The sequence below is a fragment of the Barbus barbus genome, assembly GCF_936440315.1.
Source record: "Barbus barbus genome assembly, chromosome: 15".
Taxonomy (NCBI): Eukaryota; Metazoa; Chordata; class Actinopteri; order Cypriniformes; family Cyprinidae; genus Barbus; species Barbus barbus.
In genome coordinates, this window is record NC_136743.1 from 6217393 (window position 1) to 6238750 (window position 21358).

The 21358-nt window shown below is 36.1% G+C and overlaps 1 protein-coding gene across 1 annotated transcript in view; it reads right to left on the reverse strand.

Moving 5' to 3' along the window:
- Positions 1-1358: 1358 nt before the first annotated feature.
- Positions 1359-21358, reverse strand: part of gpc1b (glypican 1b) — a 74432-nt gene continuing 54432 nt past the window's right edge. Inside the window, exons 3-9 of the mRNA XM_079434522.1 lie at positions 19943-20334; positions 7393-7558; positions 6748-6878; positions 6308-6424; positions 5451-5581; positions 5017-5192; positions 1359-4088 (exon numbers count right to left, since the gene is read on the reverse strand). Of these exons, the coding sequence (XP_079290648.1) occupies positions 3880-4088; positions 5017-5192; positions 5451-5581; positions 6308-6424; positions 6748-6878; positions 7393-7558; positions 19943-20334 (1322 nt within the window). The 3' untranslated portion in view covers positions 1359-3879. The remainder of the gene's footprint in view (positions 4089-5016; positions 5193-5450; positions 5582-6307; positions 6425-6747; positions 6879-7392; positions 7559-19942; positions 20335-21358) is intronic.

Genomic DNA, 21358 nt, shown 5'->3' on the forward strand with positions numbered 1-21358 from the left:
AAGGAATAAGATGCTATTTTAGTCCCAGAATGAGAGATAAGAGTTTTCTGCCTCTCTGCAGAGCAGCTCACAATATAAATGATGTATGTTCCAGTAATCAACCTCCACAATTGGGTGAAATTAACACAGACCCACCTGATCAGCAGAGAAAGAGAAAGAAACCGCATAAGACAAACATGTCAAGAGAGAGAGAGAGAGAGTTGTAGAACAAATTAGATTATGCAGAATAATCAATGAGACACTGATACTGATCCCAGAGCAGATACACTGGCATGAACAGATTGGCACAATTAGACAGGAAATGGCTGTTGACATCATCAGTTGTGTAGAGGGCACAGATGGGCTCTACCCAGGAGATGAGCAGGTGAGAGGGAGGAAAACATTGGAACAGACTCTCATAGCTGAGAGGAAAACATTTTAAAAAGGTCGATGTGTGTTCTTTTGTGGTTTTCAGCAATAAAAGAGTGAAAATGGTGTCTAATTGGTTCTCACACTTCTTAGTGTACTGCATAAATGCTGTAAATAAATGTGCAGAAAGGGGTAGGTTTTTATGTTCCCTGCTGGTGCAGAGCTATGATAAAGACTATAGGGACTTTGATGATAATGCTTTGGGTTGTTTTGTAATCATTTTTGTTGAATGAGAATGAAAATAAATAGTTTATAAATGGTTTGGTTCAAAAACCACAATTGATTTAAATAAATTACTTTTCCATTAAGTTGAGGGGGGTTTCTCACATCCGCCTTCACCTACACTTTAAGAAACGGAGGGTGAAGAAGAAACAAACTAACCTGTATTCATATCTGAAGTAAGTAAGGCGACGTCTATTCAAGAATATTACTATTCTTGAATATTATTACTATTATATATTATTACTGAATATTATATATATTATTACTGAATATTATTACTATTATAGAATATCTATTCTTGCATCTATTCTATCTATCTATATATATATATACACACACACACACACACACACACACACACACATTTCATATATTCATACATATGTACATATATAGACATACTGTATCTACATATACACACACACACACACACACACACATTAATATATATATATATATAGGAAACCTGGGTCCAGTTATTTTTCTTCCAAATCAGGCCAAAAACATTTTTTTATAGAAAGATGCAAAGCACTTGGGTATCATCACTCATGTCTGTGTGTTTTAAGTGTGTGCATTTGTGAACAAAATGGACGTGACAGATATTTTCAAAATCTTTTGATCTATATAATTGACACAAGGGTTTTTCTCTTTCTTTTTAAAGAACATACAACAACACTGGACAGATCATTTCCTCAGTCTCTTCAAAATGTTCTACTTTCAACACAAACTCCCCATTATTTTTTTATTATTTTTTTAAACAAACAAAATAATAATAATAATAAAGTATATTATTGACTGTTTAGCTGACCTGGGGTCAGACTACTAACTGTCAATGATTTAACAAACATGCTGAAGACAGTTAAGACTGATTTCAGGTCAGATCACTCTACAGATAGTTAGTGAATTGTGCCACGGGTCCATTTTTTCAACCACATTTGATCCAATCGATCAACAAACAATCCATAACACCGCCTGTGGGATATTTCTCTGTTATCGACCCCTGATCATGTGATGTAGTCATGCGGACGTGGCCGCGTGCGTCATGCAAAGTGCAGCATCTCTAAACTGTAAGGGAGGGAATGTAGTTCTCCATCTTAATGACCCGGTCAGATCTGTACGCCACTTTATGGTGACCGAAACTGCAGCACTTTCTCTGCAAAGCCAAAGCAACCTTAATTAGTTGCATCACTTCCTGTAGCCTCTACAAACGCAAGGTCCATTAAAAGAGCCAAAAATTAAGCTCTTTTCAGGTTTGGTAAAAAAAAAATGCAACATTCTCTCCTAGGCCTGAAACTCTATGCAAGTACGAGAACACAAATACTTCTAGCTATGCTTGATTTTACATTGCGGTATGAAATTAGCCAAAATCCATCCATTCTCCAAACCAATTATCCTCTGTAGGGTCACGGGAATGCTGGAAATTAGCTTCAGTGTTTATAATGTGACATAAGTATGGTGCACTATTGTGGATATTAGGCAAATTTTTGCAAACATTTTACCGAGTGAAGTGAATTTAGCTCAGCAAGCTATTTCAAGTTAGTCCAACATTCAACAGATTTATAGCTACCTGAACAACAACATTTGATTCAATAACGCAAACTTTTGATGATAACTCTATTGCCTCCACGAGTACTAAGTTGTGCTTATGTAACATTAACACAAAAATGCACATTAGTATGCATGCTTACCTTATTTCAATTTTACCTTATTTTCCTGTGTAAGGTCATGGGGATGTTGGAAATTAGCCTTGGTGTAATTCAAAATGTAACATAAGTACGGGAGACATGCATGCTATTTAGCTTAGCACGCTAAGTTCAAGCTAGTCCAACGGTCAACACGTTTATAGCTACAGCTACCTTAACAACAAAATTTGATTAAATAACGCAAACATTTTATGGTAGCTCTGTCGCCCTTTTGAGTACTAAGGTGTACTATTGATACACTAATGCAAAAGTAGAAGTATGCATGCTTACATTATTTGCATTTACATACTTGCATAGAGTATGATTCTAAAACTGACAGATTTTCCTTGGTAAAAGGTTCCATAAACGTTTGCGCAATGTTGCGCAAAGCCGTTTTCACATCAACATTGTGTGTGTACCATAAAGAACCCAACTTGTCTGCTAACTAAAGGCAGGGTGTTGGGCTGGGAAATAGTTGAGACACATCTGTGACTCACTGAACTAATCAGATTTGACGTGGATGCAGCATGTATTGAGTACATGTGTATATTTGTATAGTGAGTACTTACAAAGCAACACTTTCTCTGAAGTGCACTCACACATAACACACACACATCTCTATGAGGTTTGAATCAATATCAAATTAACAATGTCCAGAAACCCCTCCACATCCCTCCGGATTTGAGTCTTTCATTCTCCGGCTTGTCTTTTCCCGCGTGTAAAATCCCTTTCTGAGATGACGGTCATTATATATCTGTCCCACGGATTAGAGCACATCGTTTCGTAAAACACGCACGTCTCTTTCTCATTGCCGGTGCATTAATGTTTCATCCCAAATATTGCTCTAGTGCTGTTGAGGGTCCTCAAGGATATACTGAAAATGTAACTGTGGTTAGTACACGTTTATTTACATCCAGAGTAAATACATGTTGTGTTTTCTTTAAAATGGCCCCTGAAACCCATTTGCAAAGCAGAGTGTGGAAGCTAGTACAATAAACGAGAGAGAGAGAGAGAGAGAGAGAGAGAGAGAGAGAGAGAGAGAGAGAGAGAGAGAGACAGAGAGAGCATGAGCTTGTGTTCATGATTAGAAAGGCTTTAAAACAGAGATAAGAAGAACACACGGTTCTTTCAGAGGTTTTGTTCACTTTGACCGAATGTTGAAGGACATTCTCAAGCTTGAGCAGCCAGAGACGTCTTATCTTTATGGGTCTTAATTAATAAATAAATATAATCTAAAATGATTTTTGAGAAAGGAAAAACCAGCATGTTTTGTTTGTTGGGGTGGATTTTCATAGCTATTGTTACAGATTGGTGCATTCTCAGAGACCTTTTTCACCACAGACATAAAGACAAGCAAAAGACCAGCTCAAGGGGTGTCATATATCAAATAAGAGACAAAAAATTACACAGATCTAAGAATATTCCATGATGTTCAAGACAAAAAAGTGATGCATTCGCCGGTTTTCGTTGATGTTTGCATGTTTGTTTTGGCAATGTGACTAACCCCACCCCTCCACAATCCAACCCAGTCCTGTACTCAGTCCCAGTTGGTGGAATTGCCTGCCAATTATCGCCTAAGCAAGACTGTGACCAATGAGAGAAGGTAGAGACTGATGCAAGGAAGGTTCTGGCTGCTTCTTCCGTTCACCACCTTCTTGTTCTCTGACGGATTGGCGTATACATTGGGTTTGTCTGTGTTTGGGGCCGATAAACGTGGATCACGGGAACACTGATCGTCGGCACACATTCCACTTCCTGAACCGCTGATATCATCACCTAAACACAACGAGGAGATTCATGAGCTGAAGTGAGACAGAGTTCAGGAACGTTTCACAGCAATGACGAAGCTACATTCCAGGGTTGAAGAGTAACTAACTTAAAGTAGCTGCACTTCTAAGTTAACTTCAGTTTTTGTAGCCTGACACTAGAAGGCACTCGTTTTTAAATTAGTTTTGAATCTGACTCATTTTAGTTCATTCATTCAGTTCGAAAGGCAATTTGCAAAATCATTTCAATCCTTACCCAATTAGTGTCCCTTCTTTTTGTAGCAAAAACAAGAAGTTATTTATAACTGTGTTTTCAGTTCTGTTAAATTAACATTTTTGGCGTTTATTGGTTTAAGATTATCTGTTCAACATTAATGCTGTCACCCTCTTCGCATCTTTTTTTTCCACCCATCGCCATTTTATTTTCTGCTAGATAATACTGGTAACTGTTAATATTATTCATAATTACATTATTTTGATTATATAAATAAAAATGCACTGTTTTAATGGTGTAAATGTTATAAGCTATTAATTTGCAGTGAAGTATTTTGTATTTTATTTTATTATTATTATTTTGACACAGAGCCATATCAGCAATGATGATTCACTATTAAACTGTTGACGTATTTCATTGACTTTAAGAATAAATAATTTAATATATTAATTTAAAAAAAAAAATTATAATCAGTTATATTTTTTTAAATTATTTGAATTTTAAATGTGATTTGATCAAAAGAAAAAAAAAAAATTTTTTAATTTACATATTTTTTTTTATTTCAGGATGCCTTTAAAGTAAAAAAGAACATCCTTAATTTGAAAAAAAAAAAACATTTTCTAACATTATGAATGTCTACACCGTTTATAGCTGAATAAAAATAATAATTTCTTTAATAAAAGATTCCATATTTTTTAACAGTATAGTGTATGTGTATGCTTACTGGTGTCCTGGAAGTCCACATCATTTCCATTAATGGCGTACTTCAGTCGGTTGATCATTATCTTAAGCTGCATGATCTGTTTGCGTACAGTCATGTCTGGTTTGGTAATGTCAATCTCCACCTCAGGATTATTGATCTGACTGGCCAACCCGTCTCCCATCACTTCTGGCAGATACCTGACAGAACACAAAACAACAAGAAAGATGCATGTGATCTGTTTGAGAGGCAACATCACAGACAGACCCATATAATGAAACATTAATAATAATCTGTGTGAAAATTTTGCCACTGATAAGTAATGTCTGTGTTCCCACACTTTTGAAAAGCTGCAGATTTTGTACCATAAATTTTCTCAAATAATCTTGTAGCCACTGTAAATGAATGTTGTGTTTCTATTAAAACTAAGGTTGACTGAGCTGTTTATAGGCATTTACCTGTCCACACTCATTCCGTTCCAACATCTGTCTGCTTCACTCGGTCCAGACTCGCGATCCACACACAGTTTTCTGGGCAAATGGACCCAGTACTGCATGATATCCCTCAACATTCTGGACACATCGGATAACTGAGAGAACGAAAATGGGATGGAAAATGTGATCTCACAAACAGGGTCACAGACAGCAACGAAAAAATATTTATAATTACAAATAATAAAATAAATAACACTTCAGCTGTTGTTTATGCATTTACAAAATAATCCTACTCAGCATATGTTGACATTAATCATTTTGCTTATTAATGAGCCTGTTCAGTTCACAGTAATATTAACCCTATAAAGCCTACTGTCTCCTATTTGATTTGCACATTTCAAAGGCCTCTAAGTTATCAACATGATCAAAAGTTTGCTGAAAAACCCTTTGTACGCAATCTGCTACATGCCTTCTGTCGTCTGACTGAAAATTTATACATTTTAGCAAGTAAAAGGCAATCTCATTCATTTTCATTACAAGCTTTTCAGCCATATAAATATTAACAACTGCACAAATTGCATATTTTTGCTCAGTTTGAGCTGCTGAATGCATTTGTTTTATTTATATAAATATATTTTTTTTCCTCCTGAAGTATAAAAGCTCCTCCATAAAATCCCGCTGTATCAAATATGTATATACTTTAAATATGCTAAATATGCTATTTCATATGTGTGCTTTACTGGGTTAATAAACGCCAGAGTTCAAAGTACATTTTGTATAATCAACCATTTTGTTACTATGCTGGGTTGCCACTCGATGCCTGATGTAAAGCAGTGTCCTAAAGCAAAAACTACTATTGTACACCATTCAAACACACTCACCACTTTCTCCAGTTTGGCTTCTGGGGTGCCGCTCACTTCTTCTGCTGTGTTTCTACCTCGCTTGATCTGATCTTCAGTTTTGGAGCTCTGAGCAGGAGAACCACAAGCCTGAAACACCTGAAGAACAAAAAAGGGTTCTGGTTCAATTCTAGCTCAAGATTTAAATAAGCAGGAGTTCAAGATTTATTTACTGATAAAGGATTTAAGATTTATATTAATAATTGATAATACTGGATATACTTATGATTTAGTGATATATTAAAGGTTAAAGAAAGCTCTTGGATTTTATCAAAAATATCTTAATTTGTTCTCCAAAGACGAATGAAGTCTTACGGGTTTTGCAATGACATGAGGGTGAGTAATTCATGACAGAATTTTCAGTTTTAGGTGAACTATCCCATCAGGTCTTTTTTCAGACAGGTTTAAAGTGCAGCACTGACCTTATTGTTGAACGTGTTGAGGTTGTCTTGCATGTAGAGAATAGCTTCAGCAATGCGTTTTGGCAGAGACAGAACCACTGAATCCACACTGTAAGGCCGGCTCAGTTTGTCAACTATCTCCAGCATAGCATCTACACACAAAAACAAAAGTCTTTATATCATGTTGACTTTCATCTTATGTGTGACAACTGCAATGTCTGTTTAATTCTAATAGAGTACAAAACTATCATTGTGTTGATTCCGGAAACATTTTTTCCAATCATTTTTCCCATGGAGATTTTTAAAAAGTCTTGGTTAAAGCGTTTTAAGCCATGAACCAAACCAACCAGATTTGAGGTGAATCGCAACATTATAAATTTGATTTGAAGCAAAGAAGTATTTGAAAATCAGACAAAGGTTCAAGACAGTATACAGATTTAATGAATGGCATTGCTGAATAAAATACAAAATTGGTTGATTATACATAATAGATATTAAGTTTATTACTTCAACAAATGCATATTTAACAACCTCATATCTGAGTTGTCTGTTTTTAAATGTTCATATGTTATCAAAAACTAAAAAATAAATTTCTAATTGTAGAAAATGAATGGAATTTTTACTGCCGGAACCCAACTATAAAGTGTCCATTTTGGCCCCACCTACCTGCCAAGTTCCTCCACTCCGAGTCCAGATCCGCTTGATTGGCGAGACAGCCCTTCATGACATTTTTACAGTAGTTTGAGCAGGGTTTGGCAAAAGCCACACCACTACAATGAGGACAGTATGCCATTTTCATGGCGGCGCGCACACATTCAGTGCTCAGAGTCACCTGCAAGACAGAAACAAAGAATTTAGAGAACAGCTGAAGCATATTTGTACTGACTCATGCAACCAAATAAAATGCCCTGTGAATTGTTTCTCACAAAATAAAAATGTGATAATTATATCCTGGAAATAAGTCTTTGTCAGTTCCTACAGTTTCCCATGAGGTCTAAGGACGTGGGATGGTACATTGTGGTACGATTATTGCATAATACCCATGATGCTTCTCTACACAGAATAAACCCCATGAGGTCGGAGATGTCTTTCACAATGTTCCCTCTTTATCAGAAACCTCCACCGCTCTGATATCAAAACATGGGATTCATTTAGGTCCCCTTGGGGAAAACTAATGCAATTACTTAGGATAGGATAGAAAAACTTGACATTTGCTTGTATGTTTAAATTAATCTAATTTCAAGGATATTGGAAGCAAAACCAGTTTTTGTTTAGGTGTAAATAAAAATGCAGTCAGCATGACATTTGATTTCTGTAAATGTACCTGATTTTTTTTTTCGGTCCTAACTGCATTAGGCTGCATGAAACATTCGGTCATAGCTGCGACAAGCAACTTTGACACAGTTTCACAAAGATGAATGTCAGCAGAACTGTATATTGCAATGACTGTATGAAGTAACTGGTTCTTAACATTCTTCAATCAAAACTTTTAATGCAATCAGACGATGAAACATTTGCAATCACATGCATTCCTTTGTTATCGAGTGTGAGTCGTTCAGAAAGCGAATGAATCTTTGTGAACTTTTAGTGGTGGGTCCTTTTGGCACATAAAGGAGCTGTGTGAATAAATTTGCATTTCATTGTAAAATGTACTTTTAAATTCAAATCGAATCAGACAAGTAACCCCAGCTGACATCAGTGCAGTTAATGCTGAGCTGCAGTTCTGTCATATGCATTCAGCTAGATAAAAGAAAACTCCACTGCCCATTATTAAACCTGGACGAAAACTAAAAAAGTCTGAATTCTGTACGAGGATGAATTAGCATATATTGGTAAATGTTTCCTCATGATACTGTGGGAAACCTGTAAACCTGATGTCTCCAGAAAAAAAAAAAAAAAAATGTAAGACCAAAGATCTAATTTCCAATGTAGGACATAATCCTTAAAAAATGTTTGTGCAGATGACATTTAGAGGTTCAGGTCATTTCTTATTTCAATAACAATAGTTTGCAGGCTACATCATTATGCCAGTAGAAGGCGACAAATGACTGTCTTTAGGTCACTGAATCACTCAACTGATTCATTCCAACCCTCTGATTCATCAAGAAAAGAAACAACTCTTTATGAGTAAGTCACTGATTCATTCACTCAAATGATTCATTCAAAAACACAGATTCATTATGGAACAAAACACCAGACATTATAAGCAAGAACTGAATCATTCACTCAAACGATTTGTTCAAACATATTGCTTTATTCCGAAACAAACCATTGACTGTCTTTATGAGTGAATCGATTAATCATTTATTCAAACAATCCGCTTAAGAACACAGATTTACTGCAGAACAAAACACCAGACTGACTTTATAAGCAAGTAAATGAATCATTCACTTGAACAATTTGTTCAAAAACACTGATTCATTCAGAAACAAACCTCTGACTATCTTTATAAGCGAACCATTGAATCATTCACTCAAATGATTTGTACAAACACACTGATTCATTCAGAAACAAATCACTATCCTTAAAAGCGTGCAATTAAATCATTCACTCAGGTGATTTGTTAAAAAACATGGATTCATTCAGGAACTAAATGCCTCAACATGTTCATGTTGTTAGGAGAAAAAAGTTAATTCTGTTGTGGCTTTATTGGAAGAATGTAAACAGTAATATTGTTTCAGTTACTGAGTGTCATCTTCTTGTTTACTGAACTGTTATAAAAATCAATATAGAACTATATATACTCTAATATATATATAATAACACAAAATGTGACTGAAAGGCACCACGTGACATGGCTAGCAGATTCATGTTACTCTAGATATTAATATGCACATATACTTCACTTTAAAGTGAAAATAAGCTGCATCAAGGGAGAAAGACATTTTTGTCACATACTGAGACATAAATAACTGGACTGGACTGAGGTAAAAAGACTTGCATCAGACTCCTACACACACACACACACACACACCACTCTTCAGGGAGATCTGGCAGTGCTTGTTACCCGAAGGATGACTCAAGCACTCGCTCTTTAATGAGGAGAGAAGAGAAGAAGCAGAGAGAATAAGATGAGAGAGATACAGAGAATAGACAAATTGAGTGAATGTGAGAAGAAGGATGTGTGAAGATGCACAGGAAGCTCCGGGGAGGAGGGAAAGTGAGGAGAGAAGAAGAGAGAGAGAGAGTGTGAGAGAGGGAAGCGGAGACATAGAATAAGTTGAGGGAGGATATTATGGCACATCAAAGCCTCTGAGCATCTGTGATACATCAGATCAGAGCAGGATAGTGAGAGTTTGCTGCCCAGTGTACGGCTCAGTTCTGACACCGGACCCACGTTTGGGAGCCTCTTGGACTTCAGTTCTGGATCCTCTCAAGATATCAATATTTATGAATCAATTGATTGAACCAATCTACAAATTCACCATTCACTCATTGAATTGGTCTGGGTGTTTCATACTGAACATGATATGGACATTGAACACTTACCAAATTTTACTAATTAAATATAATTTATATAAATATTACTTTTTTACTTGTAAAACAAGGGAGAGTTGCTTATGACTAATGAACTATATGCTTAAGGCACAAATATAATTTTTTTGTGCAGCATCACTGTCTGTATGGGTTATGTAACTCTAAAGGTGCTATAATGTAGGCATATTTATTCAATATGTGTCAATTTAACCTAAAACCAATGTAAATTTGGGAAGAGCTTGTTAATTTAATCCTGCCATGTTTCATGTATCATATTATATATGTTTCACATATCAAATTTCATGTTTCATATTTCATTGTCACGTTTCAAATATCATATTTCAAGAATATGCAGCATACTTTGGTGACATTTCTTTCAGCGTACCTCCTCCTTTATTTGTTAACAGCTATATTAGTACTAAATTCTAGCAAAACAAATCTATTTGATTTTTGCTTTACTTCAAGGGGTGATCTACAGTAAGTGCTTGAGATGAGTCCCACATTTAATATGTTTATTTAATGTGCAAGTAAAGTGCTGTAGGCAACAACGTGACCTTATGTGACATTAATCTCAATTTGACTGAACTGGAACACATGAGAATAACCGAGTTGTTTGTGGAACCGTTTGAAGGAACCAAATTTGCTAAATGAGTCATAGTTTCCAAACACTAGTAGGAACTTGAGCCTAGAGATTCTAAACATTGTTGGTTTATGATCTGAAACTTGCAGAAAGACTGAGTTTTCTATTGCAGTGATTAAAAAAGAAGCAGCAGATGGAGGGAATAACAGAAGAAAAGAGTGTGAGATTAACTCACCCTTTGCAGTTAAATATCTCTGTTTATCAAAACCAAGCACTCACAGCATCTCTAGGCCTTTATTTTACTTGCCATCCAGCCTTTGCATCCTAATAAGGACTCTATTGCACATATGCCAGAATCTATTTGGCACCAAAATCCCAAAACAAAGGGCTTAATAGAATTAGCGGTTTAGCTAATGCTATGATAGCTAGAGGTTAATGTCAGCAACAGTGTCTAATGTAATCCTTTTATCTGTTGCCATTTTATCGCCTCACGTTATTAATTTCAGTCCCGAATCAGAGACCCCGGGGAGCAGATTACACACGTATCCCTGATTCCTGATGATCAGAAGAAACTGCTGGGATTTGTGTCGGGAAAACATACCAAACAGACCACAGCAAATCTGATCAAGAGCTCTGGAGTAACAGAACAGGATACAAGTGCAAAATTAACTGAAAACACTTTTGGGAGATTTTTCTTAAACAGAAATTAAACATTCTTGGACCAAACCTCCCTAACCAAAAGAAGCTCAGAGAAGGCCAGACTAAATTAGACTTAATTAAGTAGGCTACTGTCGACTCTGCTTATCTAAAGTGGTTTAGGAAGTATGTTGTGTGCATGAAAAAACCTTTAAGTCAAGCTGAGTTTATTCCACTGGACGGCAAATGTTGTTAACAACTATTTCTTATGAGATACCAAGTTGTCTTCCTCAAGGAAGTAATGTTGAGTTGCTTGGCTCTTCTGCTTACCAAGGCTGGAAAATACAGTAATATTTTGAAATATTATTATTATTATTATTTAAAATAAGATTTTTCTCTTTTAATATATTTTAATTTATTCCTGTGATGATTACTCCAGTCTTCAGTGTCACATACATGATCCTTCAGAAATAAATCTAATATGCTGACATATGTCACATTACAAAAGAAAAATGGTTAGTGAATGGGGTTTCTGTCATGAATCTGGTCTATGAACTTCTGTTAACTCACCACCAGAGGTCACTCACTCACCACATGGACTCTTGCACCACACTAACTGTTGCACGCCACCTCAGACTACAGTTCCCATCATCCATTGCACTAACGACACACACAGCTGATTGCACTGATCACACACCCTACATAAACCATGGACTTCCTCTTCCTCTGGGCCGAGTATTGTATAGCGTATATCACTCTCCTAGTGACAGCTACTCTACGGAGCCTATGCAGTTTGCCTTGCCTTGCCTTGCCTTGCCTTGCCTTGCCTTGCCTTGCCTTGCGTGTTTTCTAGTGTTTTGATTCTTGTCCGTGTTTCCTGGATTTACCCTTTGCCTTGCCATTCGGACTCTGTTTGCACCTCTCTTGGACTATTGGTTGTGCGCCTGGATTATCTCTCTGCCTTGCCCTGTTGGATTTTGTTCGCTGATCGTCGACCCACGCTTGCCCTAGGATTACTCTTTGTCTTGCCTGTGTTGTTCCTGTTTGCCACTGAATGAACCTGGCTTGTTTTGTAACCACGCCTTTGATTAAAGCTTGCAAATGGATCCGCACGTCTCACGTCTCGTTCGCCCCATAACCGTTTCACACCACCTTGTCTGCTTCAGACAGTAATATCTCTGTAGATACGCAACCAAATCATATGAAGTTAGAGTGCCACTGAACTATTTCACAACACTGGGTGACAATTTCAGAGAAGATGACTTGCTCTCTTGCGAGCTCAGACTATGGTTAAAAATATACCCAGAGCTTATTGCTCTCATTACGCGTTGTGTGAACAATCCATAATTATAATCTGCTTTGGGGAAATTAGTAAAACCCACATGAAGCAGAAGTACAGATTTAGAGAATCTCAAATTAGAAATAAAAAAGACTAACTTAGTCTGGGGGGTTTTCAGTCTGCGATGATAATTACACTGAATAAATAACACGATGTCCTTGCTTTCTAAAAATATATAAACATCCCTAAAACAAGCTAAAGCTGAACAGCAAAATTGTGTAAGCTAATGATAATACTTATTTTCAGAGAATATATTTTGTGAGAACAAAAAGTCTGAGACAACAATGATTTTTTTTTTCTCCCCATTTAAACCAGGAAATAAATAGAAGGAAATGCATAAAAAAATGTAACACAAAGATAACTATTTATGATTCTGTACTAATTACAAGACTCTAATATAAATAAATAATGACAGTAAAAAACTGTAAAATTGTGAACAGTTGTTCTGCTTAATATTTGTTTGGAAGAACAGCATTTATTTGAAATCGAAATCTTTTGCAACATTATAAATCTATACTGTCACGTTTGATGAATTTATTGGTCCCTTGTTGAATAAATAAATAAATAACCCCAAACTTTTGAATGATATTCTCTTATAACATTTCCTCAAATCAAATGTATCTTGTTTATTGATAATTTATCACCATAATGATGTTTAGATGCTTTTTTGCATTGAAATTAGCAATGTTAACACACGCATCACAAATTACATTGTCTGAGCCACTCTCTCATTACTTTCTGCATTCAATGGACCCTAAAAGCCAAAACAATTGCGTCATGATGCCTTGTTTCCACATTCCCAGCTGTGATGGATCTGTGTTCAAAAGCAGAAGGCCTAGTCCTGTGAGGTCGTCTACTCTAGACTGTTAGTTTTTTAGCCAAGGCTCATCTTATCCAACAAAAGCCCTGTGTTTCAGAGGATTCTCATGCTATTTATACATAATCCCTTCATCAGACACAATATTTGCTAATTATTGCTGTTTGATTACCATATTCAAATGCTATGGTACTTCACATCAACAAGAGATGGCCCACTTCTACCATGTACTACCATGTTTTTTTTTAAACAAGTATCATGGGAGGGACAAGGTTTTCTTGGAAATACAACTATAAAGTACAATTCTAATACCATGTAATACATTCATTTTAGTACCATAGTATATTTCAAATTACCATAGTATTGACATCTGATACCATCAGTTTAAAGACTTTCCACTTTTGTTTTCCACTATTTATTCCTTCATTAACATATGCTTAAAATTCTTGCCAATGTCTTCCCGTCCTTCGTATGTGTAGAATATCAGAGACTGAATCAGGCAAATTTAAGAGGCGATCAGAACATTGAAACACGAGGAGCTGGAATTCCAGAGAGGCCCAAGGAAACAGGACGCCGTGAATCAGATTCCTAGTTCCAACTAGTCTGAAGCAAGCAAACTAACCAGCAATCCTCTTTCACAGAACAGCTTAAAACCTTGAGACAAAAGAACACTTATTGATTATTCCTTAGGAGACCTTTTAACCTCTCTCTGGCCGTCACAGAACATGCCTCTTATTCTCCATAGAACTACACACTAGAGATAATCTGTTCATATGCACTAAAAATCATCTTAAAAGGACTTATTAATTATTTCTCTGCATAGAAATAACCTATATTATGTTTGTAACCCACACATTAGATTATCATCTTTTAATCAAATATTATGTATGTCTTTTTAATCATTATTGAATAGCTGAAGGATTCATATTCGTGTTTGGTATGTATGAGTTTGACAATTCTAGCTTGAAACGTTTCTTCCAATTGATTCTGTGTCAAATGTATCATATTCTGGTTACAGAAATCACATCCAAAATTATACTTTACAAGAGTGAGTAAAATTTGGACCATGTGATTGATAACATGCTGATTCATAATGGAAGGAACACCCCTAGCTAAGATAATAGCCTATCTAATTGGTCAAGACACCAGAGGGGATGTGTCCAGAAGCCGAGTTTAAAAACTCAGGACACCATCAAACTCCCTCTCTTCTCTCTCCTTTTTGCTTCAATTTTTGCCACAGCGTTTTGACGCTGCTCTTTGAGCGTGCTCTGGCCCACGTGCCAGCTACTACCACAATGAGAAGAAAACTACCTAGTCTCGTTACATCCTTTTATTCTTATTCTTTTTACTTTAGTTTCTTTTATTTCCGTGGAGTTTCGTGTTCTATTTAAGTTTGCTGCAAATTTCAGCCCCAACTGCACTCGCTTCAAACTTCAACCAGATCAACCCCGCATTTTCAGCCAACGCCCAAGATGTCACTTCAAAGACTATTGAACTTCCAGCCAATCAGCAACTTCGGGGGAACCCCCTGTCTGCAACGACGACGACACAAAGGAAAGCGAGCAAGTAACACCTCCAGGTTCTAACTGAATTGGTGTATTTAATATAAATTTTAGCCTCATTGAGAAACTCAAAGCGAGGGTTAATTAAGTGATTGATGGTTGTTCAGGTCTATGCAATTGAACATATTGCTGTAAACTTGGGATTTCACATTTCCATTCTCTTAAACTCATCCTTTCCTTACTTTCTCTCTTTCTGCAACGTGTGAATGTGTGAATGCTTGTGTTCATGTGTTAGATTAGTTTATGTCTTAGGTTTATATAAATAAAATCTTATTTATATTGAAAAGAGAAGTATCTTGTGTTTTGTGCTCACAAGTTCATGTCTTAATCTGCCGATCTTGTTACTGTGCTATTAAATAGTGTTTTCACTACATTTTGGATTTTAATATCCAGTGCAGAGTTTGTTATACGGCTCGTTCAATGAATCGCCATAACAGTGATTCAGTTCAAATCCCTATAAAATCATAAAGGATTCCCTTTTGAGCTAAATTAAACTATTTCTTTAAATGACATATTAATATTATGTTTTATTACGTTACATCTGATTTATACGGCTCTACTTGTTCTTCTGTCCTTCAATGGCACGTCTGATAAGGGATGTGTGTATGTGGTCGGGTCAGGGCGCAGTCTAGATGTGCTCTCTTTACAGACGATCGTCTCTTTAGTAATTAGAAAGAAATATGGCTGCGCTCCTCCCAGTGTGATGTGTGGCGACTGGCCTACTTCTGAAGTCACAGGGAGCACACGTCGTCCTTAATAAAAATGAATAAAATGCAGGAACTACTTGAAAGGGAAGAAGGGAAGACCAGCTGTGCTTTTTCTCTTTTATTCTTTCATTTCCTTTTTTTATTTCAGGCTAATACTCCCCGAATACTTGTTCTTTTGCTGTCTTTCCTCTAAAACTCTTTCTTCCTTTTTCATCTCCTGAATGACCCCAAGCAAGTTACAAGTTAAGCATTCGGTGGTATAATGTTGAGCATCACAGAAAATAACGCCAGTGTCCGTAACCTGTTTTATTCGACATGAAGTGGGTTCGCCTCATTGCGGCAGGCATATTTAGATCACATGACCACCAAAAATTAAAACTGTTACTGTTATCACTTACTCACCCTAAAGTTGCTACAAGCCTTTATGAGTGTCTATGTTAAACAATAAAGAAGATATTTTGAAGAATTTTGTCAACCAAACAGTTGCTGGTCCCCACTGACTTTTATAGTAATGGAAAAAAAAAATACTACTCGAGTAAGACACTAAATATATTAAAAACATTTTCGTTAATTGAAATTAGTCAAATTAAATAATATGTAGATATTAGATGTAACATTTAAATTAAATGAAATTTTTAAATGTTGCATTGGCAAAAATACATTTAAGGAGAAGCTCCAAAATGATCAACTAACTGTAACTGTAACTAAACTTAAATGGAAACTGAAATAAAAAATAAATTAGACCTAAATAGTAATATAAATAAACAAAAACTAATATAAATTATAAAAGCACATAACAAATGACTAAAAATTAAGATAAAATCTGAAAATATAAAAAATAAAAACTAATTCTTGGCTCAATTAATAAAGGTTTTACTGAATAGTTAATGCGCTTCATATTTCTGCTTTTAAAGCCTCTGGAAGGTTGGCCTTGTTTACTTTCACTGAAACTGTGTCACTAAAACCACGATTATTGCTTAAAAAACACAGAGCGATGAGTCTAAATTCATGTGGTAATCGACGTAGAGCTTAACTTGCATTGAACCCAGAACAATGCATAAAAGGAATTGGTGAACATAATGCATGATTAAATTATGAATGAGTTCATAATAGAATAGAATGAAGACTGATTAAATTAACAGAAAGCAAGTGGAGGAATATATAGGAGCAAAACAGCTCTACTAGAAATGAACTTTCTGTTATAAAAGAATGAAAGTCTCATGTCAGTCTCATTCCAAAACAATCCCTTCTCTCAAGAGTGAGAGATAAGACAGTATGTTTAACCAAACCCTCTGAAGAAAGAGAACAAAGCAAAAGTAGAACGTTCAACTCCCTTTGGCGCACACACACAAAATAGTTTCATTCTAAAACCATCCCTTGTTTTAGTAAATCGTGGCCACATTGTACAAATTTAATTAAATCAGAATGAGGGTACAACTTATCATTAACTTGCATCATTGAAGCATTATTTTCCTGTTTAACACAGCTGCTTTGACATAAAGCACTATATAAATAAAAGTGACTTGACTTAACTTAACATACATGTGCTGCTGTCTTAGAATGGTGGGCAGCCAACCAGGTTTTGGAATTATTCTTTCCCTCTTACATGCTGGGGTTAAAAGACATCGCTTGGTCAGACAAAACAGACCGGAACTGGCAAATCAATCATTTTCCCCCACCTCAGTTCACACACGCGCACACACGCACACACACACACTGCCCTTTTCAATATGCAGTGCTTGCAGTTTCTCTGTGTTGTCAACCTTGACTTACTTTGAAGAGGTCAGACACAGAGTTAGGTTCCTTTCACTACTCATTTAGATTTCAGGAGAGAAGAGAATTGAGAGGGGGAGGAGAAAAGAGGAGGAAAAGAATGAGAAGTAAACAACAGATGAACCAAAGTGGACAACAACAACAAAAAGAAATCAAAGATCTATTCTTTATCAGTGATAATGTAACGTATTTAAGTCTTTGTGTGTATGAATCACTCTCAGGTTTCCTTGAATGGAAACAAGCAGCATGGTTCAGCATGGTTTGGAAGGCTTACCTCGGGTTTGGAACATAACAATAGTGAGTTAATAATGACAGATCAGAATAATGTTAATTTTTAGGTGAAGTATTTCATTCTAATAGCAGTTGCAAGGGACAGAATGAGAAGACCTTACCAGAACACAATTTTTGCTCACTCTTATTTAGCAACAAGCTACTTTCTAAAAAATGTTTACTGTAAGAATCCGATATATATATATATATATCACTGTTGTTTCAAACACTAAATATGTATTCTTTCACATAAGCATTGAGAATTCAAATTCACTTTAATGAATCACTTTATTCAGATCATGATTCAATTATTCAAAAAAATAAAAAATAAAAAGAAATCACTAGAAAATTAAGAAAACATCATCAGTTTGACGACACATAGGCTACACATGTTCATGACTAAATATTTGATGTTATAATAATAATAATAAGGATACTAATAATAATACTAATAATTTATTCCCTTAAATTATTATTATTGTTGCTGTTTTTATTACTTTTTGTTATTACATCGAACATTTAGACAACAGCAACTTTTGATAAAAATATATTATTCTGCACATTTTGAAGAAAACTATTTTTGTAGTTTTATTAATGAATTGTATTAATAAATCGATTAATATGCTGTTTATTTGACATTCAAATTGAGATCATAATTTGATTTGTTGTGTGCCATACACTAATCTGACACTTACATATTTGAAAAGATCTGAGATAGTTAGCAACAGTTTTATTACAGTTTTTTTCAACTGCTTACACACTAAATCTTTACTTGTCACAGAATTTCTGAAACCTGACACTCAAACACCATAACCACACACCAATTCTGCAAAATCAGTTCTCTGCCTTTTTACAATTTCATAAAACACTTTTTGCAAAACACAACACACAATTCTCTATGTAACACACAAAACATGAATTAAAAATTCTGGCAAAGGTGTTTGCAAATGTTTGCTTTTGAGATGTGTTTTGATATTTTGAACACAGTGCTTCATTTTGCAAGAGATGTGAGGCATTTTGCATTTAGTGTGTGCAATTCTTGGATTTGTGTGTAAAGTTTTGAAAAAAAGGGGCAAAGTTTTGAAAATGTGTGTAAGCAGTTAAAAAAAAAAAAAAACTGACATCTGTTGTTGAACTACTTTAAAACTATAAGTAGCTTGCAGTTTCAAAGTAGCTCCTCAAAATTGATTAGTAACCTCCAATTCTCACTGAATGAGGTCAGGTTGGTTTGATCTATCACTACTATTACTGTCTCCTCAAAATATAACAGGGTTGTGGTGCTATGTCTGTATTTGTTTTAGGTTTCATTTAATTTTCAAGTTTCCCATGTCTGAAAATACAGGTACCTTTACTGAGTAAGGAAACAGAATCTTGTCTTCAAAGATTTCACACAACTATGAATGGTCTTTACAAGAAACTAAATATGCAGTTAGGATGAACCTATAAAGTTAGCAGTTGTGCTTTACACTGACAGCATCTCCGTCTAATGTCAGCATTAATTGGATAGACAATACTTTTGTTGCAGTGTGTGTTTGTGTGTGGGTGTGTATGTGTTTGTATGTACATTGATTGCCGGAGCCTCAGGGATATTCATTGTGTATTGTTTTCCAGATGCATTGATCCTACGCTGTTTACTGCAACGCTTCAACATGCACCTGTGTTTGTGTTCTTGGTTCTAGTAGGAGGTATAAGGTTTGTGCATTGCCGCAGGTATGTATTATGAATGCAATGAATACTGAGAAGGAAATTATTCTGAAGTATATAACTAGGCGCAAAACAACTTTTTCAGTGTCAAGACATTTTTCTGTCCATGAAAGCTGAAATGCTGCATAAAGTGAAGAAATCACAGCAAATCACAACATATTTGATGTTTAAAGAATAGTTCAGACCAAAACGTTAATTTTATGATTATTTATGCAACCTCGTGGCCTTCCAAACCTGTATGCTGTTAGTGACCAAAGGCTGTGGAGCCCCCCCAAAAAAGCATGAAGTTTGTCTTCATGTACATTGAGGTCATGACTCAACATTAGGGAACATTATGAGAAGTTCTCTTACCTGTGAAACCTTCCTGACCGCTTCGCCACTGATCACCAGACCCTGCGCAAACGTTCTGGCCGCAATAACCGTGCGTGTGATTTTGGTCTTGAGCTCTCTCGGCGTGTCTCCAAACGGCTTCAGCGTTTCTGACTGCTTGGCTACGCACTCCAGGTACTCCTCTCCAATAATGTACTGAGGGTTTAAAGCTTTAAAGAGTCTTTCCAGCAGACGGGCCCAGAATTCATTCAGCACCTCCTCGAGATTGACGTTGGACCCTCGGTAGTAGCGCCGAAGGTCTGAGTACAGATCCTGAAACACCTTTGCGATTTGGGAGAAGAGAGGTCCAAACCCGGTCTGGAAAGAGGTTTGGAGCGATGCTTCAGAACGGTTCAACAGCTCCAAGAAATAATCTGGAAACATACAGACAAGAACATCATTAGAGCAGCTAATCGAGTTTGGAAAGCTCAGGGGTAACATTGATAACAGTAAAAAAAAAAAAAAAAAAACATTATTCTAACACAACAAGGCAAGTAGACCAATATGACCAATATTTTATAAAACTCAATATAAAATAAATATTATATATATACAGGTCCTTCTCAAAAAATTTGCATATTATGATAAAGTTCATTATTTTCTGTAATGTACTGATAAACATTAGACTTTCATATATTTTAGATTCATTACAACACAACTGAAGTAGTTCAAGCCTTTTATTGTTTTAATATTGATGATTTTGGCATACAGCTCATGAAAACCCAAAATTCCCATCTCAAAAAATTAGCATATTTCATCCGACCAATAAAAGAAAAGTGTTTTTAATACAAAAAAAGTCAACCTTCAAATAATTATGTTCAGTTATGCACTCAATACTTGGTCGGGAATCCTTTTGCAGAAATGACTGCTTCAATGCGGCGTGGCATGGAGGCAATCAGCCTGTGGCACTGCTGAGGTGTTATGGAGGCCCAGGATGCTTCGATAGCGGCCTTAAGCTCATCCAGAGTGTTGGGTCTTGCGTCTCTCAACTTTCTCTTCACAATATCCCACAGATTCTCTATGGGGTTCAGGTCAGGAGAGTTGGCAGGCCAATTGAGCACAGTAATACCATGGTCAGTAAACCATTTACCAGTGGTTTTGGCACTGTGAGCAGGTGCCAGGTCGTGCTGAAAAATGAAATCTTCATCTCCATAAAGCTTTTCAGCAGATGGAAGCATGAAGTGCTCCAAAATCTCCTGATAGCTAGCTGCATTGACCCTGCCCTTGATAAAACACAGTGGACCAACACCAGCATCACTGACTGTGGGTACTTGACACTGGACTTCAGGCATTTTGGCATTTCCCTCTCTCCAGTCTTCCTCCAGACTCTGGCACCTTGATTTCCGAATGACATGCAAAATTTGCTTTCATCCGAAAAAAGTACTTTGGACCACTGAG